Below are 27,170 nucleotides of genomic sequence, written 5' to 3' on the forward strand. Positions count from 1 at the left end.
CAAATAAAATCACAAGAAAGTAAGGCAGAAAAGAATTTCCTCTGATAAGCAGAACTCAAGAAGTCCATAATTATGAAGTCCCTCATAGAGATTTCTATTTGAGCTTATTTCACTTTTGGAAATCTTTGTCAATGGTAAAAAGAAACACAAAATTACAGTTAAAAAAAATTATCTATCATATCATTCCCAATTATTTTCATGCAAGTGTTTTTTTTTCCCCCAATTGTGTTTCACTTCCATCATAGTATCAGATAAAAGAATGTTACATTTTGTCCACAAACATCATGAACTATAATCTCAGGCTGAAGTGATTAGTCTGTCTGAAATAACTTTAGCGGGGTCATTACACTATAAAGAGCCATCGTCAAGTGTCATTCAGTGTATTAGCAGCATAGAACATTGGCATTGAGGTAGCAGTAAGTAATATTTCACTGAATTTACCAGATTTAGCTCAGAGAGGGTATTCCACTTATTGATGATACTCTCATACAATAATTGCTTTTAGCAAAGCACTGAATGAATATCGACCCAAAACCCAGAAATGCTTGACACAATACACAAGTTGTTGAAAACCACTATTTATGTTCATAAACCTATAATGGATGTGTCAAAAACATTGTTTGATGCAGCATTGATCTACTTATCTACTTATAGATTTCTAATTGTCTAGACAAAGGTCGGAGTCAGGACTCAGGCATCGTGAGCTCCAGTGTAGGCTGAGAAGTTTCAGAGTCGGGCGTCAGGTGCTCCTGGCTCTAGTGACCAGAGCTCCCAACAATCGACTCCGAAGGCCAAACCCTCCCCTTGACAGTTGACCTACAGGCACACACCAGAGCTCCCAAACCCTCTCCCCTCAGCCTACTACCCCACACGCACACTGGACTCCGGTGACCATGTGTGGTAGGCCGAGGGGACAGAGGAGTGTCCAGAATCAGGACTCGTGTGTCGGGAGCTCCAGTGTAGGCTGAGGGGAGAATTCGGAGTCAGGCAGCGGGAAATCTCGGCTCCAATGACCGAAGCTCCCGATGTTAACTCCAAACCCACCCTTTGGCCTACCTGAACTGTGGGGCACAATTTGCTCGATTCAACAACACCCCTAATGGCAAAGCCAGCCCTGCTTCTGGTGTATCCTTGAGAAAAGTGTTTTAGAACGTGAAGAGTTGCTATTCCCTTGTGCAGTTCGCACTCACTCTGGATGAAATAATTGGCTGTCTGACGAGAAATGGATCCTCAACGATTCAAATATCAAAATCTATTCTTTCCCTAAATCAAGCAGTGCAAAAAAAAAAACTTGAAACACTTTTTTTTAATTGAAATTAACCAGTTTCATTCTTTTTGGAGCCTATGATAAAACAAAGATTTTTGCAAACAAAATCCTATATTATTTCAACCAGAGATACTTTATGATGCCCAACAAAGTGTAAATCAATATTTTCTCATTTCTAATGCCCACACTTACTCAGCCCCAATGGACCAGTGGAGTCAGCTTTCATTCCCATGTTTATATTGTCTGGACAATGTCCCAAGAGCAGCAAAATATGTACTAATAGCGACTGGAAAATAGAGAGGAACCACATCACTATATTACATATACAGCAAGGAATGCAAGGAGTTCCCAGAATTCTAAAGTAGCATTGTACCTTTTCAGACACAGAATTCTATGATTTTGGAGACGCAGAGGAAGCAGAAGATGGACATTCTGAAGAGATGAAAAGTAAAGGCACTGGAAAACGCTCAACACGATCTGTGAATGACTATGTAAGTGTCTGCAACCAAACTGAAACGAAGGGATTTGCATTTTCATATATTTGGTTGTGTTAATCAGATGTTTGTAAAGTAATTGTTCCGTGCAGTAGTTTAGATTATGGATGAATTTTAAAGGCAATATCGGCCTTTAATTATCTATTTCTATCCTACGTCTTCATCAATACTCATCTGCAATTTGGTTTTTTTAAAGTGTACTTATTTTGCAACCGTCCAGGAGAACTGAGAGTGGACACTAACTATTCCTAATTAAAGCTTGGTGTTGATACTATTATAGAAACAGTGTGAAGATAGTTGTTTTCTGGCAAACCCTCACTGCATTTAAAGAGGCATTACTCCCTGTCCACAAATACAAAGCACCACAGATGATATATTACACCAACCTGGTGCAGAAAATCAACAGCATCCATTGGACAATGTTTCAGGACTTGGCCCTTAGTCAGGTATAAGCAAAAAGAAGCTGAATAAAAAGGTGAGAGGAAGAGGGAGGAGGAGAGGATGGAAACAAGGGCAGGGGAAGGAGCGCAGGCTAACAGGTAAGAGGTGGATACATGATAGACATGAAGTAATAGCTCTGAAATTATCCAGTTACAAAAAAGACCTTAAGATCCAGTTTCATATGAAAAAGAAAGAGGAATAGGTAATAATGGTAATTTAGACATCCACCGTGGGTCCTCAAATTTTATAATGCCCAACACAGAACCATAGTTCAAAACATAACCACCTGACCCATCATACCTTTGCCAGGTTTCTTGCAAAGCCATCTTATTTCCAAATGGAATTGGATGTCGCTTGAAGGAATGAACATTGTCAGACAATGACGCAAGTCCAGGATAGCAGAACTGTGTCTTTGAATCTATTTCCAATACTTTTCCAGTCTATTCTATTACATTAGGGCAGCATGGATGGCGTAGCAGTTCGCGCAACACTTTTACAGCACCAGCGATTGGGACCAGGGTTCAAATCCCGTTGCTGTCTGTAAGGTGTTTGTAATTCCTGCTGGGTCTGCGAGGGTTTTCGCTGAGGGCTCCGGTTTCCTCCCACCATTCGAAACATACTTGGGGTGTAGGTTAATTGAGTGGCACGGGCTCATGGGTAAAAATGGCCTGTTACCATGTTGTATGTTTGTATGTCTAAATTTTAAAAAAATTAAAATTTAAAGAAAAATTCAGCTTCTTCTCCAATGAGAAAATCTTCAATTTGAAGCCAGTTTAAAATCTGGTCAGTAATTAGAGCCTCCTGTGGCGATGATTGATTGCTTAAGCCAGTTAGACTGAGATAAACCAACATAAACCATGATCTTGTATCCAACTGAGAGACAAAATTCACTAATCAGTCTTCTCTGCCTGATGCTTTATGGAAGTGTTTTCTTGTCATTAGAAATAGCTAAAGATAACATGTAGTGTAAAGTGATTATAGCCATTGTTTTTTTTTGTTATCTGTGTCATCTAAAATCTTTTTTCAGTCAAAACAATTCCACATACACTCCAGAATCAAACCAACCACAAGCGAAAAGCACAAGGGATAAAATTTGTCCTAATAGAAACTGGAAATTGATTAGTTGCTTTCTCATTTTACACTTCATTTGACTTTCAAAGGAAATTGGCAGGGTAATGTGCTCCTGCCAGTTCTGCACCATAATCTACTTTAGGCAGATTTTGCCCTTATTTCTCAAAAGTATTCCATTGTTGGAGCTGCCCCCCCCCACTCCACCCACACCACCACCACCACCACCCCCCACCCTCACAAAAGCATTCGGGTGCCTTCCCACGTTTTTGTCCATACCTTGATAAAGGCTCAAACTCAAAATGTTGGTTATGTATCTTTATCTTTGCTACATAAAGTACACAGGTTTACCTGCTGAGTTTCCCCAGTGCTTTGGGTTAATTAACTCATAGCAATCTAAAGCTTTAATGCAATTTCTCTTTCTCTTTTTCCAAATACTGCCTGACTGCTGAGCACTCCCAGGAACCTCAAAATCTCTTTCATCCACAAGGTTGCATGCTAGCAGGACAGTTGGAAAGTTCATGGGCCACTGGGGTTATAAGAGGCATATATAGAATGGAAGCCAGCACCTTCTTTTCCAGGACAACCATTACCAATGCCAGAGGACATCTATTTAAAGTGAGTGGAGGAAGGTTTAGGGGAGATATCAGAGGGTGCCTGAAATGCATTGCTAGGAGTGGAGGCTAGTACAATGGATCATTTAAAAGTCTCTTAGATAGGCACATGGATGAAAGTAAAATAGAGGGTTATGGGTGACGTAAGGAAGGATTAGATTGTTGTAGAATAGGTTTACACAGGTGGGTCGAATATTGTACTGTGCTGTAATGGTCTATGTTCATACCCTGCTAACAGAACCTACTCGATTTGCCATTCATGCCCGGAACATCAGTTCTGTACCTTTGCCTTTGCTATATAAAGGACACTCTTTCACCTGCTGAGATTCTCCAACATTCTATGTTTTTACTTCAACCACGGTGTCTACAGAATTTGCGATGTACCACTTGAGCCTACCTGATTTGCCATCCATTCGTTACATGAAAAATCAACCTATGTTTTTTTTTCTGTGCATTCTGTACCACATCACTTCTTTGACTTAGCTGTGACAAGTGTATTGACCTTGTAATCTCGGCGGAATGGTCAGCCATAAGCAAACAGGTATGCTTCAGCGTCATACAGTCCAATGCAGTTTGCCATACTTATAATAACAAAAATACTGAAATCTAAACCCCTGAATAATTAAAAAAATAAAGATCAAAACTATTCATTTCCACCTGATGCTTTGAGAAGAAGCTTTCTAAAGGATCAGGACGATATACTTGTTCACTAATTCTTCATGAACTGGTTGCAGACTACAATTTGACTCCTTCTACTGATGCTTGGTGAAAGCAACTATCTTTGTAAAAGAGCTATTTGAACAAATCTGGTATCTGGTGCAAAATGACCTTCTCAAGTGAAGTATGACCACACAGGGATCCTTCTGAAATGAAGGGGTCAACATTGGCAGCGACTCGTTATCCCATCTTACTTCACAAGAGAGGTCATGCCCTGGTTAACAGAAAAGGTGAAACTCTCCTGCAGAACTCGGGGTGAGAGAGGTTCCTGAAAGGGAAGCAACTTTCAACATATTAAATTTCTCTGTCAACTCTGTCAGGCTTTTAGACCAGTGTTTTTTATTAACGTATGTAAAAAGTACGCCATCATAAGTTTGTATTTGCAGCATCTTATTTAAATTTTTCTTGGGAGAATTTGTTAAAGGGTGGCACTGTTAGCATAGCAGCGAGTGCAACGTTGTTACAGCGCCAGCGATCTGGATTCGAAACCCGTGCTGTCTGTAAGGAGTTTGTACATTCTCCCCATGATTGCATGTGACTCCTCCGGGTGCTCCAGTTTCCTTCCACCCTTCAAAACATACCCGGGGTCATAGGTCAATTGGGTGTAATTGGGCAACACAGACTCATGGGCTGGAAGGGCCTGTTACTGTGCTGTATGTCTAAATTTAAAAATTTAAATCTACATTTATCCTTCATTTTACAATTTTTGCTGACTTTTGGAAGAATACATTTAAATTAACTGTAAAATTCTCAGAGATCCCCCTGGGCTCAATTGGATAATGTGCCATTAAATTATGCAAATTAAGGATGACTTTAAATATAATTTGCAGACACAGGAAAAAGAGAAGACCAGTCAATCCAATGAGCCTGTTCCACCATTAATATAGATCTCTCCCTCAACCTCCATTATTTACCTGATCTCTGTTTCACTTAGTGCTCACATCAAAGATAAATCTTTCACTTAGCAGTTTATATTTTCTTCATGTACATCTATTAGCACTGTCCATATTGAATGTGCTGTATGGGCTGGCCCGCCCCTGCACCTGTGATTCCTCCCCTCAGAATCCCCATAAAGGCTTTTACGCTCAAACCTCTCCCTCAGTACCTGCCTTGGAACCGGGCCAGCAACATGTTTAAAACAGAGTCTGACAGTGTGAAGTGGATCAATGTCCATTGCAGGTTCAGACTGTCCAGCAATCTTGTCTCTCATTGTGACCGCCGCAGTGCCTGCTGAAGTTCAGATGCCAGCTCCTGGGCAGTGTTTTCCATGACAGGCCGGGTCTTCGATGGCTGGGGGGCAGGTGGGTGGAGGTGGGGGGGATAGTAGGATCATGAGTCTGCTTAGTCTGGTTTTGGGACGGGGCACCGAGTACAATTAGCAGGGCTGGGTAGCCTGTTACGCTGCCGGTGGTCATGGGGGGAATACTGATTGGTTGGTCGAGGGATTCCCTGCATGTGCCAGGTGCCAGACGGAAACTGTCTTTCTGCCCATCCTTGTACTCCACATATGCGTACTGGGGGTTTATGTGGAGGAGGTGGACCTTCTCAACCAGGGGGTCAGTCTTGTGGCTCCTGGAATGCCTCTGGAGCAGGACAGACCCAGGGGTCATCAGCCAGGATGATGTTGACTTCCTGGGGTAGGAAAAGATCCTTTCATGCATGACAGCATTAGTAGCGGTACAGAAGAGGGACCTGGTAGTGTGGAGCACCTCAGGGAGGACATCGCCACTGGGAGACAGGCAGGCCTTTTGACCTGAGGGCTAGGAAGATTGCCTTCCAGATGGTGGCTTTCTCCCTTTCTATCTGGCCATTCCCTCGTGGCTATGACGTTGGTCAATAAATGCAGGTGCAGCTCTTCACTCATAAAAAAAGGATCCCCGATCGCTATGGATATATCAGGGGTATCCGATCAGAGTGAATATGTTGCAAAATGATTTTATGACTGTGGCCGTGGTCATGTCTGGGCAGGGAATGGCGAAGGGAAGCGGGTGTATTCATTGATACTTTCCAGTTGGTGGAGGGGAGGGAGCCCTTGAAGTCCATACACCCTGAGAGAAAGTTTTTATGCTCCCTTGAATGGAAAATGACAACAACTTTAGGGTAGCATAAAAAAGAAGAATTCGTAAATGTTTTTATTTTCCATTGGACTCATCTTTCACGTCAAATAGTCAATAATTGTAGCCTTCCTTCTGGAGTATAGATCTCATTATAACTACAGAAAAGAAAAGAACAAATAAAAAGTCATCCTTTTTTTGAGCTGAAGAAGATCAAGAGATTTTTAAGTTTCCATCTACAAAGGAACAACTATATACAGTTATATAACACTTGTGATGTTTATGACTTTAGGATATTCCTTATTTACAAGAAGTGGTTCCTCTGATCTGAAAGGGGCACAACTCCATTTTATCAGACAAATATATGATTATATGTTGCACAGTGCAAATATATTAGCAGATTTCCATACAATATTTTTTTCTCTATCTCTTCTAACCACCAATCTGTATCTCTCGGGGAAGCAACCAATAGGCAGATGTCATTTGTAAGCATTTCCTTGTCACGATGTAGAGCCTGCAATGTTTTGGCACCTGTTAAATACCTTGGTATTCACCCAACAACTCCCAAAACAAGCATGACAGAATGAATGAAGAAAGTCTGTGATATGTGGATGAGGCCATGTTAAGCAATACTGTCATTCCCAAAGGTGTGGAAAGTTTGAACAGTATAATCCAGTCATGAATGAACTTCAGATCCTTCCCTTCATCAACTCCATCCACACTTTTTGCTGCCTCAGAAAAGTGGCCACCATCCTGGCCCACTCTCTCCTCCCTCCTCCCATCATGGAGAAAATTCACGAGTCTGAGATCATGCGGATTCAAGGATGGTTTCTTTCCCACCGTCGTCAGACACGGACAAACCTCACATAAGTAAAATATGGTGCCTTTGCTCTGTTCTGACTGACTCTCTCTGCAACTTTGCACACTGTACTGTGTTTTTAACTGCAGTACTCCTTGTGAGTTAACTGATTGACTGCTCAAGAAACAAACTATCACACTCTACCTCAGGACATATGACAATTAAATAAAATATGCAATATTTATTAATCCCATGCATTACAAACATTGCCCTCCATATAAGGGTCGAGAGGAGAAAACAGAAAAATCTGCAGACACTGTAATTGAATTAAAAACACAATGCTGAAGTAACAATGCTGCAGGTCAAACAATGTACTTTATATAGCAAAGATAAAGAGGGATAACCAATGCGTTGGGCTACACCCCTTTCTCCATCCATTCTCTTTCCCTCTGTCTTCTTTTGTCCAGCTCTCCACCCCTTCCTTCTCCATCCACAGAGCCAATCCCCCTCTGTTTGCTGATGTGCCATCCCTCCCTTATCCCCCCTACTGTGCTCTTCCCCCTGCCCTGCTTCCCCCACCATTTTGCCTGCCTACATTTTGTCATACCTTGATGAAGGGCTCAAGCCCAAAACATTGGTTATGTATCTTTATCTTGCTACATAAAGTTTGACCTGCTGAGTTTCTCCAGCATCATGCATTTTTTTCCATATAAGGGACATCCACTTCAGCCATCCTGTTAAATTGAGAACAAGTATCACACAGACAAGGATAATATTCCTCAATATATTACATTTAGGTTATCACGTCCACATCCAAACTTTCTTATTACCAGTTTAAGAGATGACTGGATTTGTAATTCATCTTAAAATCCCAATGAGCCCAAGAGAGGGGAAAGTCTCCACAACACAATCAGGCTGTAAGAGAGCACACCTTCCCAATCTTTTTCAGATGGTCAATAGTGTTTTAGTGGAGTTCTCTCTATTCTTTCATTTCAGCCATTCTCTTGCATTCGAGCTGTAGGATAAAGCGGCACTGAGGAAATGTTTATCATTTGATTCATCATTCACACCCTCACATCCAATACAACTATTTCATTTTCTTTTAAATAAAAAGCATGTAATAGAGATAATCTTCCCTGAGCAAAAGAATAATAATCGAGTTTTGTTTGATCAGACTGGAGGATGGAAATTCACCCTTAGGTTCATGACTTAAAAGCCCCTCATTGTAGCATAAAAATAAAAAAATCTACAACATAAAGTCAACAAAACCAAGCTTCAGAAGTAGTGTACAACACTTGTTTTCTGAAATATCTTGTGTAAATTATCGCTTCCAGTGATGGTTTCATTTTTGGAAAGATCGTTTTCATTTTAATGTTCAAAAGTGAATGATAAAGGACCAAGGCTTGTCTCGCAGAATGAAAGCAGCAGGGGTAAATTGAATGAGAAATAAGATGACGTAATGCCCAGCAGGATTTGAAGTGTGTAAAGGCTGGAGAGACTGCTCATACTGGAAAAGTGGAGGTTCATTCCCCACTACTAAATAATTGTCCAGCAGATAAAATTATGAGGACAGTTTGCAAAGTGTAGACATCTATTCCCCCTCATGTCACAGGAAGAGATTATCATGCAAGCAGAGGAAAAGATTTGAGAAAGCCTCAAAAGCCTTCTTGTAAAAAAAATAGAGCATTCCAGATGGCTCCTGGGAATTTGTGGTCCATGACTGCTCAAGAAGAAACACTTGGGTGGTATTAAAAAGTTTGAGACCCTGCTTGGAGAGCAGACCGAAGCCCTGAATGAGTAGTTGGAAACCACCAACTACCCATCAGCCTGTCCCACCAAGCGCCATCTGTCTCATTTGTGAAAGTGTCTGAAGATTGGGCCTCCAAGAGCTCACCAAACTGGATTGGAAGAGTAATTATCCTCAAACCCAAGGGACTGCCCAAGCAGTAGATATATAAAAACATAACATAGCTACTTTAGATGATCAAAAGTTCAGTTAGAGTTTAACCTTACAACTAGATGATAAATGTATGTCAGGGAGTGAAGACACCAAGCACTTAGAAACAATAGTGACTCTGGAACCTTCTCTCCCACCAAACTATTGCTGTGAGAACTAAACTGAATCGATTGACTTCTGATAAGTAGAGTGTTAATAGAGTGACTAAACCTGGAGTATTGCATGCAGTTTTGGTCTCCAAGTTTGAGGAAAGACATTCTTGATATTGAGGGAGTGCAGTGTCATGAGGTTAATTCCCAGGATGACAGGACTGTCATATGTTGACAGGTTGGATCGACTGCACTTGTATACACTGGAATTTAGAAGGATGAAAGGGATTTGATTGAAACAGATAAGATTATTAAGGGATTGGACACGTTAACGGCTAGAAACATGTTCTTGATGTTGGGGGGAGTCTGGAACAAGAGGCCATAGTTTAGGAATAAGGGGTAGGCCATTTAACATAACATAACATAACATAACAATTACAGCACGGAAACAGGCCATTAGGCCCTTCTAGTCCGCACCGAACCAAACACCCCTTTCTAGTCCCACCTCCCTGCACAATGCCCATAACCCTCCATCTTCTTCTCATCCATATACCTTTCCAACCTTTTCTTAAATAATACAATTGACTCCGCCACCACTATTTCTCCCGGAAGATCATTCCACACGGCTACCACTCTCTGAGTAAAGAAGTTCCCCCTCATGTTACCTCTAAACCTCTGCCCCTTAATTCTCAACTCATGTCCTCTTGTTTTAATCTTTCCTCCTCTTAACGGAAATAGTCTATCCACATCCACTCTGTCTATCCCTTTCATAATCTTAAATACTTCTATCAAATCCCCTCTCAACCTTCTACGCTCCAAAGAATAAAGACCTAATCTGTCCAATCTCTCCCTATACTCTAGATGCTTAAACCCAGGTAACATTCTGGTAAACCTTCTCTGCACTCTCTCCACTCTGTTTATATCCTTCCTATAATTAGGCGACCAGAACTGCACACAGAACTCCAAATTAGGCCACACCATCGTCCTTATACAATCTCAACATCACCTCCCAACTCCTATATTCCATGCAATGATTGATAAAGGCCAGCATACTAAAAGCCTTCTTCACCACCCTATTCACGTGAGTTTCTACCTTCAGGGAACGATGTACCGTCACTCCTAAATCTTTCTGCTCTTCTGTATTCCTCAATGCTCTCCCATTTACCACATATGTCCTATTCTGATTCTTCTACCCAAAATGAAGCACCTCACACTTATCAGCATTAAATTCCATCTGCCATTTTTCAGCCCACTTTTCTAAGCAGCCCAAATCACTCTGCAATCCTTGAAAACCTTCTTCATTATCCACTATTCCACCTATCTTAGTATCGTCTGCATATTTACTAATCCAATTCACCACCCCATCATCTAGATCATTATGTATATAACGAAAAACAATGGGCCCAATACAGATCCTTGAGGCACACCACTGGTCACCGGCCTCCAACCTGACAGACAATTATCCACTACCACTCTCTGGCCTCTCCCTTTCAGCCAATGTTCAATCCATTTGACTATCTTAAAATTTATACCTAAAGACTGCACCTTCCTAACTAACCTTCCATGTGGTACCTTATCGAAGGCCTTACTGAAGTCCATATAGACAACATCCACTGCGCTACCCTCATCCACATTCCTAGTCACCTCTTCAAAAAATTCAATCAGATTGGTCAAACATGACCTTCCTCCCACAAATCCATGTTGAGTGCTCCTGATCAGACCCTGTCTATCCAGATGTTTATAAGTACTATCTCTACGAATTTTCTCCATTAATTTACCTACCACAGATGTCAAACTTACAGGCCAATATTTGCCAGGCTTCCTCCTTGAACCCTTTTTAAATAACGGAACCACATGCGCAATGCGCCAATCCTCCGGCACTATCCCCATATCTAATGACATTTGGAAAATTACCGCCAGAGCCTCTGCTATTTCCTCCTTCACTTCTCTCAATGTCCTGGGGAAGATCCCGTCTGGTCCCGGAGACTTATCCACCTTTATATTCTTCAAAAGCCTTAAAACTACACCTTTTGTAATCTCTATATTCCCCATATTTACCCGATTTGCTTTTTTTATCTCACATCTCCCAATATCCTTCTCCTTAGTGAATACCGAAGAAAAGAAACTGTTCAATATCTCCCCCATTTCTCTAGGCTCCACACACAGTTTTCCGCTCTGATTTTCTAAGGGACCAATTTTGTCTCTAGCTTTCCTCTTACCATTAACATATTTGTAGAACTCTTTTGGATTAGTTTTCACCCTGCTTGCCATAGTTTTCTCGTACCTTCTTTTAGCTTTCCTAATTCCTCTCTTAAGATTCCTCTTACTTTCAATGTATCTTTCAAACATCTCCTTAACTCCATGCTTCTTATATCTAATGTACGCCTCCCTTTTTCTTCGAACCAAGTTTCCAATATTCCTTGAAAACCACGGCTCTCTCAAACCTTTTGCCCCTCCTTTTAACCTAACAGGAACATAAAGCTTTTGCACTCTCAAAATCTGATCTTTAAAAGACTTCCATCTCTCTACTACATCCTGCCCATAAAACAAATTGTCCCAATGCACACCCTGCAAGTCCTTTCGCATCTCCTCAAATCTAGCTTTTCCCCAATCAAAAACCTCAATCCTTGGCCCTGATTTCTCTCTTTCCATAATGACGTTGAAGCTGACGGCATTATGATCACTGGACCCGAAGTGCTCGCCAACACTAACCTCCGTCACTTGACGGAGTTGAGGGAAAACTTTTCCACCCAGAGAGTTGTGGATCTGTGGAATGCTCTGTATCAGAAGACAGTGGAGGCCAATTCTCTGGATGCTTTCAGAATAAGTTAGATAGAGGTCTTAAAGATAGTGGAGACAAGGAATATGGGGAGAAGGCAGGAATGGGGTACTGATTGTGGATGATCAGTCACGATCACAGTGAATGGTGATGTTGACTCAAAAGGCCAAAGGCCTACTCCTGCACCAATGGTCTATTTTCTATAACATTAAATAGAGCTTACAGATATGCAATGCAAACATATAAATGTACAAATTAAGAGCAGGTGTATGTCACTCAAGTCTGATCCATTTAAACTCAACTCTGTGATCCCATATTCCTGTTAGTCTTTCACCCTCTGCTCATCAAAAATTCACAATATAACATAGCAACAAATAAAACGCAAAGGGATTGAATGGTCTTTCCTGCTTCTGTGGTTATTGGAGTGGAAATTTGACTTTGATCTAATGATGACATAGCAAGCAAGGAGATGATTAAGTAATACCATTGCAGGTATTACTTTGGGAGACCATTGATCACAGTCATATTGATAAAGCAAAGGGAAACTTGTTTACTAGGATTCCTTAAACAAGAAACCTCATCTTCACTACTGTCATGTACTGAATAAAATATATGTTTCTTTTGCTGCTCTGACATCAAATGGATAATCTAAGCACCATGGTTTAACATTTATACTCTGGTGTCAGAACTATACTGAATGTTTCCCTCAATGAATGGTTATTTTCAAGAGCAAATCAATCCAGTTAACAATGATGCTTTCTCTTTTCTTTTTAAAATATTTTATTGATGTTAATAAAGAAACGTATACAAATGAAAAAGATACAATTCAATAAGATGATATGTACAGTAACACAAACTAAATAAGGCATTCTGTCTAACACTAACATACATCAATTGTAAATCATATCCATCTTTCATATTCTAAATAGTATATAACTTTTTTATAAAAAAATTCTAATGAGGCAAAAAAAAGAAAGGGAAAAAAAAGTTAAGGAGAAAAACTCAAACCCGTTACCTAACTGCGTTGTCAAATACTACATATGATTGGTATTAAAAGTGAAGGTTAAAAATAATAATATAAGGATCGTGGTAAAGATACAAGTTGGACAATTTAATTCTTCTTTGGCTTGGCTTCGCGGACGAAGATTTATGGAGGGGGTAAAAAGTCCACGTCAGCTGCAGGCTCGTTTGTGGCTGACAAGTCCGATGCGGGACAGGCAGACACGATTGCAGCGGTTGCAGGGGAAAATTGGTTGGTTGGGGTTGGGTGTTGGGTTTTTCCTCCTTTGCCTTTTGTCAGTGAGGTGGGCTCTGCGGTCTTCTTCAAAGGAGGTTGCTGCCCGCCAAACTGTGAGGCGCCAAGATGCACGGTTTGAGGCGTTATCAGCCCACTGGCGGTGGTCAATGTGGCAGGCACCAAGAGATTTCTTTAGGCAGTCCTTGTACCTTTTCTTTGGTGCACCTCTATCACGGTGGCCAGTGGAGAGCTCGCCATATAACACGATCTTGGGAAGGCGATGGTCCTCCATTCTGGAGACGTGACCCATCCAGCGCAGCTGGATCTTCAGCAGCGTGGACTCGATGCTGTCAACCTCTGCCATCTCGAGTACTTCGACGTTAGGGATGTAAGCGCTCCAAAGGATGTTGAGGATGGAGCGGAGACAACGCTGGTGGAAGCGTTCTAGGAGCCGTAGGTGGAGCCGGTAGAGGACCCATGATTCGGAGCCGAACAGGAGTGTGGGTATGACAACGGCTCTGTATACGCTTATCTTTGTGAGGTTTTTCAGTTGGTTGTTTTTCCAGACTCTTTTGTGTAGTCTTCCAAAGGCGCTATTTGCCTTGGCGAGTCTGTTGTCTATCTCATTGTCGATCCTTGCATCTGATGAAATGGTGCAGCCGAGATAGGTAAACTGGTTGACCGTTTTGAGTTTTGTGTGCCCAATGGAGATGTGGGGGGGCTGGTAGTCATGGTGGGGAGCTGGCTGATGGAGGACCTCAGTTTTCTTCAGGCTGACTTCCAGGCCAAACATTTTGGCAGTTTCCGCAAAGCAGGACGTCAAGCGCTGAAGAGCTGGCTCTGAATGGGCAACTAAAGCGGCATCGTCTGCAAAGAGTAGTTCACGGACAAGTTTCTCTTGTGTCTTGGTGTGAGCTTGCAGGCGCCTCAGATTGAAGAGACTGCCATCCGTGCGGTACCGGATGTAAACAGCATCTTCATTGTTGGGGTCTTTCATGGCTTGGTTCAGCATCATGCTGAAGAAGATTGAAAAGAGGGTTGGTGCGAGAACACAGCCTTGCTTCACGCCATTGTTAATGGAGAAGGGTTCAGAGAGCTCATTGCTGTATCTGACCCGACCTTGTTGGTTTTCGTGCAGACAATTTAATTACATTGGAATGAAATTGTAAGGAAAGATAGTGAATCATAAATGACACCCATAAATTCTGGAATCTTATATTCGAATTAATTGAATAACAAATCTTTTCCATATTCAAACAGGACATGATGTCACACAAGCACTGATCATCAGTCGGTGGGTCAGCATCCTTCCATTTAAGTAAAATCACATGCCTCCCCAGAGAGGCAAAAGAGATAGCGGGACTCTGAACAGAGATAAAGAAGAATCATTCCCTCTCATTATACTGAAGAGAGGCATCAAAGGGTTCAATGTTAAATCCATATTGAAAAGCTTTGATAGATCATGGAAATCCTCTCTCCAGTATTGTTCTAGACTAGAGGTCTAGAACATATGAATTAATGATGCTTTACTGCTCTTACACCTGTCACACCAGAGAGTCATATAGGAATAAAAGTGAGACAATTTAGCCTTCGACAAATGCACTCTATGTACCACTTTGAATTGTAATAGACAATGTTGAGCACATAACAAAGAGCTATTAACCAGATTCAGACTCTCTTGGAAATTTAGAAACTTGTGATTCAAGAAAATGCCGGACTTACAAATATCTAAAGATATTCAATTCTCAGGTTATATATTGAATGTGCATAAAAATGAATATCTTCCATTGAATTTTTCTTCAGCAATGTGCAGTGAATCTTCTTTTAAGGTTGTTAAAAATCATTTGACTTACCTTGGGAATACAATTACAAAGAATCAAAAGCAATCATATGCTTAAAAGTGTGAAACATTCACTGACCCAATGGTCACCTTTGTCTACAACTCTAGTCAGCCGTCTAAATTCTATTAAAATGTACATTTTGCCTATATCTTAATATCATTTTCCATCTGTTCCAATATTGTTTCTAAATCACTTTTTTTACCTTCTTGACTTGGCTATATCTTCTTACATATCGAAGGGTAAGTATCCTCACCTTAATAAAGTTCTTCTTCAGAGATCTAAGAAAGATTGTGGAATGGCTTTACCTAACTTTAGATTCTACTATAGGGCAGTCAATATACAAAGTCTTATGTATTGGTCCTTCTTTCATAATAATTCAGACCACGCATTAAGGGTAACAATGGAGCCAAATACCCCCCAAAATCTTTCTAATTCAGCACTTCTGGGCTCTTCACTTCCATTCTCAACTAAGTAAATAGATAACCCAATTGTTAAATATTCCACGAGAATTTGGACATAATTTAGAAAACATTTTGCATTTCGTAATTTTTTCACTCTCAAGTCCTATCATATCCACTCACTTTTTTCAACCCTCTATACTTGAAGCTATTTTTCAGAGATGGTATAGAGAGGGTATTTGAAGCTTTAAGGATCTATTCATTGATTGATATTTTGCATCATTTGAAAAGATTACTGCTCCATTTAACTTGCCCAAATCTCAATTCTTTAGATATTTTATTTTAAAGAAAATGTCATACAATTTAAGATCAGTTTGAAATGAAAGATCACCCTTCAATAACAGATGAATTCCTGAAAGAGATAGAGCGATTTCTTGTGATTTCTGGGATAGATAAGGTGATACTGGTCTGTCTCATTAGTTATAAAGTATATTAACTTGTGCTGCTATTGTGTGCAGGGATGACAAATTGAAGGAAAAATGAAAATCGTCAGATAAGCTTGGCCCTTTGAGATTATTCTGCTCAAGACTCTCACTGTACAGCCCAGTTTCCCTTTGACTAATGTCTTACACAGATAAACTTAAAAGTAACCATCTATCATCTACGCTGGAGAATTACTGTTGATAATATTATTGATTGGTATTTAATCTAATGGGTTAACAGTACTATTAACATAACTGCCAGAAATAGGTCAAAACATGTCAATTAAGTATTCAGGTGCTAATGTGTCAGTAGTTTTGAAGTACCATATATACTCCTGTAAAAGTCGATACTATTTAAAGGTAGAATCCCCTTATTTTTGGCTTCGGCCGCCCTTCAGAGCCCCAGTTGCCCTGACTGCAGACTCTCACCTAGGCCCAAGTCACCATAAATTTAACACTGAAGAATGCTTCCAAATTCAACTTTTACACAAGCATATATGGTAGTTGTTAATGAACCTCTCATGGCCTAGTAACTATGGGATGAAGTTCAAGTGCAGAGTTTGTAGCTCAAGAGCATTGGGCACAGAATCCACTTTAACATTTTATTTTGGGCTGGACTAAAATCTTCTTCAACAAGTTCACTTCCATGTCACATCTCTATTGAAACAGTGGTGAAATAATACTTCTCTTCATGAATATCCTGGACTTTTGCCTCCAAGTTCAAGGTTATTGTCAAATGTCCCAGATGCAGTTGGAGATTGTTTTGTGAGCACACGAGTAGACATGTCATTCATAGTACAACAAGCAAGGCACCATACAAAAGTCAAAAAATTAGAGTTACTTTGAGAGATCAGTTAGAATAGGGTAAAAGAAACACAATTTTACTGTTTTGGGGTTCATTCAGGAGTCTGATAATGGTGGGAAAGATGGAGGGAGGGAAAGAGAGTATGGCCAGAGTGGGAGAGATCTTTTGGTTCATCAGCTGATTTTCCTAGGCAGCAAGTTATAGATGGAGTTGATGGAAGGGGGAATGTACGTGTGATGGCCTGAGCCATATTCACAACCTTCTGCATTCTCTTGCAGTCTTGGATGGAGCAGTTCCCATACCACACAGTGCTGCTCAGAAGACTTTCAGTGGTGCTCTTATAGAAGTGGTGAGGGCATGCAAGTGACATGCCAAACTTCCTCCAGCTTCTGAGTTTCGCTAGTGAAATTCCCTAGCATTGCATTGTCATGGGTCGACCAGGACAGGTTACTGGAGATGTTTATCTCTGCTTAACTTAATGCTGTTTACTATCTCCACCTCAGCACATTGATGTGGACCAAAGTGTGAGCTCCACTCCTCCTTGAGAAGTTTGCAACCCACTCTTTGCCAATTGTAACAAAATGCAACAAACCCTAGTTGACTGCAGGAATTGAGTTTCTCCATAATGTGTTGCAAGACCAAAATGGCACAAAATTGAAATGCTACTAATGCTAATGCAAGTGGATGAGTGTAATCAGAGTGTGACATGTTTACATATCCATTCTCATATCAATGTGATCATAAGGATTTACAATGAGTAACAAAATGCCACAGAGTGGTGTCAGACATGAGATTTTTGATATATTACTATTCTCTTCCTTATATGTGGAATTTCCAGTTCCAGAAAGATTGCATTTATTTATTTAAAACTTGAATTATAAAACTTTTGTGTGTTTTTGCAGCGGGCAAACGGATTCTATTTCGACCCTTTGCTTGACCACCATGGATTCTGTTGTGCCGAATGCCGTCGTGGACACCAGCACTGCCAACGGGTCTGTGAACCACTTGGCGGGTACATGCCCTACCCTTACTACTACAGAGGATGTCGTGTCATCTGTCGGGTTATCATGCCATGCAACTGGTGGGTTGCACGCATGCTTGGGAGGGTATGAAAAGAGTTCTTTACAATCTTCGAACTTGAGTTTGAAGATCCTTTCCATCCGTTTTCGATTTCCCCCTCGAAAATATCCAATCCTCTGATATCCATCTATAATAGTCTATTTATTATTCCAAAAAAGCATCAAATGTCCCATTTCCCACTGTTTTTTATTAGTATGTCTGTCAGAAATTCCTCTAATGCAGTGGTTCTCAACCTTTTTCTTTCCACTCACATATCACTTTAAGTATTCCCTATGCCATCGGTGCTCTGTGATTAGTAAGAGATTGCTTAAGGTGGTATGTGAGTGGGAAAGGAATGTTGAGAACCACTGCTCTAGACTCAATTGTTACTGAAATATTATTTCTTGAGAAAAATTGGAGTAATTAAACCGTGCACATAATGAATCAATTAGGTACAATTAAAACAGTAGTTTTCAAATTTTTTCTTTCCACTCACATAACACCTTAAGCAATCCCTTACTAATCACAGACCACCTATGGCATAGGGAATTCTTAAAGTGATATGTGAGTGGAAAGAAAAAGGTTGAGAACCACTGCTCTAATGTTACTATTGAAAGTATGAAAAGATAATATCCTCAGAACATTATCCTAGCAACAGCTTACAAATTCCTAAATTTCCATGAATTAATTTTCTGACGCAGAAACACCAGTCCTTCTTTTAGAATTTCACTATTATTTTTAATTCTCTGAAAATTTCCCAAATATTAAATGAACCAGCTAACTTCATGACAAAAAAAGCATATTTCCCAAACAGAATGGGTCATCCAGGTCTATAAAAAAATCATGGATTCAACTTAATACATTATAAATGTGTTGGGTCTAAAAAAAAATCATGTTTTCTTCTAATAATAAATTTTGCAAGCATTAATCATGGAATTATTCATGATTCCCCCTGCAAAGGTCCTGTTTAGACAGCTGGGGCAGCATAAAAAGACATATACTCCATCAGAATCTGCCTATTTAATTTAGTCAGTAATGCAATACTTGGTATTTCGGATTTTAGTAAACATTGGTTTGAGTATCTCGATGGCCTTATTGTCTGATCTGTAAATTTGCTGTATTCTAATATTTCAGACATTATGTTCCATACACCTTTCATTTAACATACAATATTATTATACAAATATATTACATTGAAACCAGGTCTTTTCCTTCTAAAAAAAATTAAACATTCTACGTTTTAAGAAATAAGAGAATTTAATTTCTCCCTGATTCTTTTGTGCTTTGTGGCCTGTGTTTCACACAACACATCACACAAACAAATTCTGTTTCCTCCCACTGACCTCAAACTGAACTAATGATTATATGAAAATAATCAGCCCCTGTTCTTAACAAGAAAGGCAAAGGAGTCTTTCTTTAATGGGATACATTAAGATACACATATCTCTGCACTAGGATAATACAGTTTGCATTTACTTAGGGAGCAATAATATAACACGCTCAGGGACAAGGTGCAATAGGATTGGCCAGCTGCTTTGCACCCTACCTCATCTTATTCACCACAAAATGTAAACACATTGAATAATTTACTTTTTCTGGTATCTTATATTTTTCTTAAATGTACAGCCATCACACAGAATTAAAATGGAATAAGAAACACTCATCCAGGAACTCATTCCAACTCAGCCCCATCTTCTACAAATCCAATTAAATGCATAGAATGTGCTTGTCACACACCGCATCAATATTTCCATGGTCCCTGCAGGTAACCAAACTGAATTAAATAAAAATTGCTTCTTAAACAGAGCAGAAGAAATCTCCTCGAGTAAATAATATTGCAGATGTGCCAAGCAAGTGTGTCCCTATGTTAGAACAATGCTGAGAATGAGCAGTTTTGTGGGTAACTAATGAAGCTGGTTGTATTTTAATTTGATCTTTGCAATTGGCATCTTCTGCTGAAGCTCAAGGATATCTGGCTCAGTCCAGATGCTGAGCTGAAAAATGACACTTCCTGTTGGTGAGAGGCCCATTTTCAGATTGGTTTATGTGCAGTTTGGAATGTTGCAAATCTCAGTCAGTTGTGGCTCATGATTGATTTGAACAAGGAATCAGTTTAATGTTCTCCACTGAAGACAAATTATCACCATTTGCTTTGAGATTCAGTTGCATAACTGCTAAGTGTAAAAAACAATGTTTTTTTTTGGAGTGAAATTTGCCATTTCTGGGTTATTTCACATCATCCTGATCCCAGCTCAATTTCAATGTCAGGTGTGATGTAATCCTAGTTAATGCTCATTTCGAGGAAGTTGGATGTAGATAAGTATCTATATCTTTGTTTTGGTCTGTGAAGATATATAACATCCAGTGCCCTATGACTGACTAATAAAGTTTGATTCACTGCCACCTACCACCACAGCACAGCCTTTCCAGTGAGTGCTATGGGAATCAACTGGAGCCAAATCAGCTTAGCAGCTGTTGTCTTTATTAAAATTTGATATCAGAGAAAGGCAGTGCAGGTATATGAAAAATTCAGTTCCACCAGTGGACTCATTCCCAACAGATCTTAAGAACTGAAGTCAAAGAGTTGGAAAAGTAGTTGAATAGATTTGATGTGAAGTTACTAAGAGCTTGAATCTCACACAAGCAGCCAAGTGTTCTTCCTTCTCTTCTGCTCAGCCATAATTTCATCCATTGAACATCCAGCTGAAATCGCTGACAAAGGAATAATGCAGCTCAATTTAGCCAAATCCCACTTTAAAAAAAAAATCCTGAAATTACCATTAATTTTTCTTTTTCTGTAGTGTTTTATTTGGATAGTTGCCTTTCTCTTATATACACGTGTGCTCTCTTTTTGGCCTTAACACATATCATAAGTCTTTATTATTCATCAAATGTTCTTCCATACTTCTTATGGTTGCATTGTGATTAATCTTGATGGTAAAGGGCAATGAACTGATGTGTGGGACAGAGTTGTGACTGTAGTTTCCTCATTCCACAGTACACCTTTCTAACGTGATATAAAGTGCTATTAAAACATGTATTGCCATTATTGTTTAAAGTTATTGCATGGCTTAATAAAAAGGTTTGTCACAAATGTGAAAGAGTCTGTATATTTTTCCACCCTTTTGTTTTCCTTCCACAGTGGAAGAGAATTAATGCAGTCTTTGCAAACAACCGCATGAATTTGCACACCCTTCTCATCTCCCAGTGAATATTCATGTGTGGATGTGCTCACTGATCTCTTCCCATGCACCAGGGATTCACCCTGGTGAATGACAAAAAGTGCTTGCAACTGATCAGGGGATGGTCAGCTGGGAATGGGGTGGTGGATGCAGAGAAACTTGCACAGATGTTTCAGAAGGGAAGCACTTGCAGAAATTGCACATTTGAAAAAAATTATTAAATCTCTGATCCATAGATTACACTAGATTTTGATTTTTAACGATATTGTTTATCTTTTTAGATCCTATCTGATTCCATTTGCCTTGAAAATAAAAAAAAAATGAAAAGTAAATGCTGGTTCAAGAAATCTGAAATTAAAAAAAATTGGAAATACTCAGCAGGTGAAGGGAAAAACAGTCAAAGGAAGGGCTTGGGATTGAAATGCAAACTGCTCCTTTTCTCACAAACATTACCAGACCTGTGAGTGTTTCCATTGTGTTCTGTTCTTGTTCAGAAGCCTTGCTGATTGGCCCTAATGTCTTTCACCTATCCCTGTTTTAGCATTCACATTACAATAAAACCCCTGGCACCTATGGGGAATCAGGGGTGCCGGATCTGCAAATGTTCCGCTTGCCTGATACTCCTCACTCTTACAATGCCTAACTAATAAACCTGCATTAAGAGTAAACAGTTTAAAAGACACAAGACAATGCAAAGTTTATAGTAATTTGAAAGAAAAATCACTATTATAGCCCTTAACTGACTAAAGTTCACTTTAGTCAGGTAAATCTCGTAACTTCCAAAATTTAAATTTGAACCCAGGTCGCTGGCACTTTAACAATGTTGCACTAACCACTATGCCAACCATGCCCCCAGATTTACAGATAAAGCTTTGCTAATATACCTAATACTAATAAAGATGAAGACTCTTACCAGGCAAGGGTAGAGAAACACAGGCGCAGAAACATTAAGTAGAGACCACGTGGCAGGCGTCTCTCCTTAAATGAGTAGGCGCTGAAGCCTAGAGGCCCAGAGGGTAAGGGGGCCCGAGACCCTAAGCTTCAGCCTATTCAGCCTAATGGTTAATCCGCCACCGGATTAGAGGGATAATTGGAAGCAATGTATTTAAAACAAAATAATAAATCCTGATATTTAAAAATCAGCACATATATCAACATTGTATTTTAACTGAAATATAAATGCATTAAAGCTTGAAATAGGAGCCCAGCCTTACTGCTACAGTACAATAATGCAAATATTGCAAAGGGATAATCTCATACTGTTCTCTGAAAGTGTCTTGCTTGGAAAGTCTTGTCAGTCATTTTATTTTTCTCTAATTTTCTTACAACACAAAAGGCCATTCAGCTCATCACCTTCGAACATTAACATCAACCTTATTCCCTTGTAGCCTATTCTTTCTCATCCACCAACTGCCAATTTTCCTGCTACCTATTGTTAGGTCTGCTTTGTTCATGAATGAGTGAGACAAACACCAGGCTGAGTCGAAATCAGGGTTCTTTGTTCTTTATTACCGGATTGTAACACTTGCGACCAACCATGTTAGTCGGAGAATGCATTCTGCCGTTATCAGCAAAATGGTGATTTTTTATACCCTTGGATATGTGCTTAGAACATCATCATATCATTACTTGTCCAATGACTAAAACTGTTGCTATCCTTTCCCTGCTAGCTTCCTGCCTCTCAATCCATCAATGTCTCTCTTATCTTGTAAGTACAAGGATGCATTCACATCTTGTTACAGCCCTGTACATTCCCATCTCATGATGTTTTACCTAACAGGAGTACAAAGACACCTCCCCTTCTTGTTACTGCCCTGTACAGGGTAACTCCCTACACATTCCCATCTCATGATGTTTTACCTTACACTATCTACACCAGAAGACCTTTACAGCAGCCAGTTAACCTGCCGACCAGCTTGTCTTCGGGATGTGGGAAGAACGAGAGACACCAAAGAGAAATACCATGCCACAGGAGAAAAGAGAGCACATTCCACACAGACCAAATTGGAGAATTAAACAGTGCAGCACCAACACTAATTACTGCACCACAGTGTCATCCAATTATCATATCAAAAATAGAGTGTGAGGAAATCAACACAGCACTATTATGAGATAGCAGATTAAATGAACCTGAAAATGCAGTCTTCATCAGTAGGCAATGCAGAATCCTCAACACAACTACAAGCTACAGACTAAATAGCAAATCAACAAGAAATAATGTGTTGTTGCATCGTTGCATTCGAGAGTGATATTGGAGATCTTTTCCAAATCATCAAATGCAACCAACAGTGACCTTCAAACGTAATTGTACATTTGCAAATCAGCTTCACGTGTTCCAAGAGGTGTGTCATTTGAGACAACATTAACAATTCTAAAAGTTTGAAATCACGAGGTAAAATGTTGGAAACAGTCATCTCGTCAGGTAGCCCTGGTGGAAAGAGAAACAAAGTGAACAGAATAAAGATATTTTTTTATCAGAACTGGAAAAGTGGGAAAAACAAGTGAAAGTACAGACCTGGTTTGGGAGAGATTGACAGGGCAACGACACGCCAGAGTGGCCAAGGTGATTCTGCTGTTTATAGAGCCAACTAATACCTTAATGAGAGAGAATGGAAAGATTGAAAACAAGCAAAGGCAATGGATGTAGGAGGTGTGAAATACAGATTGGAGTGACTGAGATGCAAAAACACAAACATTGTGTTAGAATATCCATCAGCTCAGTCAATGTTTGTAGAAAGAGAGAGAAAGTGAGTTAAATATACAGGTGAAAAAACATAGAACAGAACAGTCTAGTTCTGCTACAAAAAAGTAAAAGCGAGATTTCTCTCCATCTGAAGGCACTTATTAATCTATCAACAGCAAGATCACTTTGACAACCTTGGTCTCACCCTATACCCTATTAAACACGCATTTTTTTCAATACATCCCACCCCCACCATCACTCTGTCTTTTACTCACTCCTGAGTTCTCATAAAAGATCTTTATCGTGAAATACTATATTTATTTTGCACATTCAACCTGACCTTCTGAGTGTTTCAATATTGCTGAGTTAATAGACGACTATTGTCCAGTGCATCTGAAGGATTATAATCCTGAATGTGGTTTTCACAGTCAATAGACTCCAAAATTATTTTTAAATGCCCTAAATTATTGGAACCCTTAATTTAAATCCTCTTAAATTATAGATGATTAACTGATAACAATTCTGTTATATGTTATTCAGTACATTTTGAAATACATTTATATACATATCAACTCCCACCATACTGCCCTGGGAGAAATGGTTTGGGGCAGAAGTGGATTCCTAGTGAATCATTTTATGCCCTTTTACTAACATGAATGCTCCCATCAAACTAAATCTGTCATGTGTTCCTTCTGAAGGTTCATAAGAGGCTTAGCATTTGTTCTAGGGTCTGACTGGGAGGGAGATAGATCAGCTCGTTGAATGGTGTAATGACAGCAACCTTACGCTCAACATCAGCAAAACCAAGGAGATGATTGTGGACTTCAGGAGGAACTCAGGGGAACATGACACAGTCCTCATCGAGGGTTCAGTAGTGGAGAGGTTCAAGAACTTAATTCCTGGGTGTCAACATCTCTGAGGATGTGTCCTGGAGCCTTCATATTGATGGAATCTCAAAAAAAAAAGGCCCACCAGCAGCTATACTTTGTGAGGTGTCTGAGGAGATTTGGTATGTCACTGAAGACTCTCATGAACATCTACAGGTGTACTGTGGAGAGCATTCTGCCTGGTATGGAGGTGTCAAGTCTCAGGACAAGAATAAACTGCAGAGTGATGTCACTTGGCCTGCCACATCACAGGCAACAGACTTCACTCCCTCAAGGACATCTACATGAGGAGGGGTCTTAAAAAAGCAGCCTCTACCCTCAAAGTCCCCCACCTCCCAGGCCATGCCCTCTTCACTCTGCTACCATCAGGAAAACCAAAACCGAAAGACGAGCACTCAGCGATGCAAGGACAGCTTCTTCCCCTCTGTCATCAGATTCCTGAATAATCAGTGAACCAAAGACACTGCCTTACTTTTCGTGCACTATTTTAAAAAAAAATATATATAAAAATGTTGTAAGATGGTTATAATATGAATGTTTGCCCGATGATGCTGCCACAAAACACTTCTTCGTGACAATATCATTCTGATTCTGATTCTGATGCAGGAAAGTTTGGCTCGATTCAGAATTTCTTAACTTATTAGAAAAAAAGAAAATGTTGCCAATGCTGGAAATAAGAATGAAACAAAATAAGAAACAAAAGCAGGATTAATCCTCGCATCATCTAATTTTCTTCCTGACAAAAAGTCATTTTCTCTCAGCCTTAAATATGCTCAACAACTCAGCATCCCTTAAAACGGAGAATTTCGTAACATGAAATAAAAATGGAAAATAATTAAACTATTCAGCTGTGAAACATATGTGGAGAGAGCAAAAGGGTGAATATGTCAGATTGATAATATTTATTCTGATTGGAAAAGTTTGCAAGATGCATGGAATGAGGGAGGGGAGGAGAAGGCATGGGAGAACATCAGTGTAGTTCATCAGGTAGGGGAGTGGGAACAAGATCTAAACATAAAGATAAAAAATGAAACATGGGAAAAGCCATGCTCCGGAACTATGAGAAATACAATAAACACGAGGTTACGCATGATACAATATAATTGGTTACACAGGCCCAAAAGTTAAATAAATGGGACCAACAGTATCAGATGGATGATTTTACTGTAAGAAGGAAACGGGAACAACAGTACATGCAATTTGGGCATGTGTGAAAGTGGAAAAGTTTTGGGAAGATCTAAATCAGGTATTAAATAAAATCACAAAAAGCAACATACCAAAAAATCCAGAGATATTTCTTCTAAGTAATATAAGAAGTAAAGAACTAGGCCTCAAATTGGATGAAGCACAAAAAAAAATTATTATGATCGGCTTAGCTGTAGCAAAAAAATGTATAATGTCAACTTGGAAATTAGAAGAGCGCTTGAGAGTACAGCAATGGTACATAGAAATGAATAAATGTATTCCATTAGAAAAAAATAACAAATAATTTAAAAAATAACTTCACAGTATTTGAACAAATTTGGGAAGCGTTCATGGAACACAACAGAGAGGGCCTACCGGGGACCTCCACCCCCTAAAATGACAGAATGATAAGAAGATGAAATGAACTGACCTAGTGTGTAAAAGTAGATCACACAATTTCTTTGTTTATTTTCATTGTGTGATGACATTGTATAATGGGTTTGTTGTATTGTATATGTTGAACGTTTAGTGGGTAGGGAGGGGGGTGGGAAGGAGGGAGGGAAGGGAGGGGGGGAAAAGGGGAGAAAATGACACTGTGTATATTCAAGAGGGAAATGTTTGTGTGTATTTTGGTTAATATAGTTCATAGAGTGAAAGATTTAAAAATTATTAAAAAGGTAGGGGAGATGAACTGACTAAAGAGGTGATTGTGCAAAGTGAAGAAGGGTGAAAGGGGACTAAGAGACAAGCCTCGGCAAGATGCAATGGCAGCCAAATTATCTAAAATAACAAAGGGAAAATACTGTAGGAGCTGGAAATTTTAAAGCAGAAAATGTTGGGAACGGTCATTGTCTCCAATTATTGAAAAAATTGATAGGGAGTACAGGCCTGGCACAGTGTCATATGTGGAGAATGGTCATAAGTTGAAAGTGTTTAGGGTCCAATTTCTTTACTTCAAATTCTATGAGGACAATGCTGAATTTCTATTACAAAGGTATAAGAACAATATAGGAGCAACAAATGCAGCCTCAGTGAGCCAATATCAACATTGCCTGAGGCTGTGGAGTAGCTCATGTAATGTTTAACAAATTTGTCTCTCTCTGTGCAGTTGCTGTTGAGTATACAAGTTGCA

The 27,170-nt window shown here is 39.7% G+C and overlaps 1 protein-coding gene across 1 annotated transcript in view; it reads left to right on the forward strand.

Annotated features, from left to right (window-relative positions):
- The window catches only part of tnmd (tenomodulin), a 149,328-nt gene extending 128,133 nt beyond the window's left edge, over window positions 1-21,195 (forward strand). The window contains exons 6-7 of the mRNA XM_069893433.1: window positions 1,649-1,758; window positions 17,945-21,195. Coding sequence (XP_069749534.1) covers window positions 1,649-1,758; window positions 17,945-18,154 — 320 coding nt within the window. The 3' untranslated portion in view covers window positions 18,155-21,195. The remainder of the gene's footprint in view (window positions 1-1,648; window positions 1,759-17,944) is intronic.
- Window positions 21,196-27,170: the final 5,975 nt, after the last annotated feature.

The sequence above is a fragment of the Narcine bancroftii genome, chromosome 8 (genome assembly GCF_036971445.1).
Source record: "Narcine bancroftii isolate sNarBan1 chromosome 8, sNarBan1.hap1, whole genome shotgun sequence".
In the NCBI taxonomy this organism is placed as follows: domain Eukaryota; kingdom Metazoa; phylum Chordata; class Chondrichthyes; order Torpediniformes; family Narcinidae; genus Narcine; species Narcine bancroftii.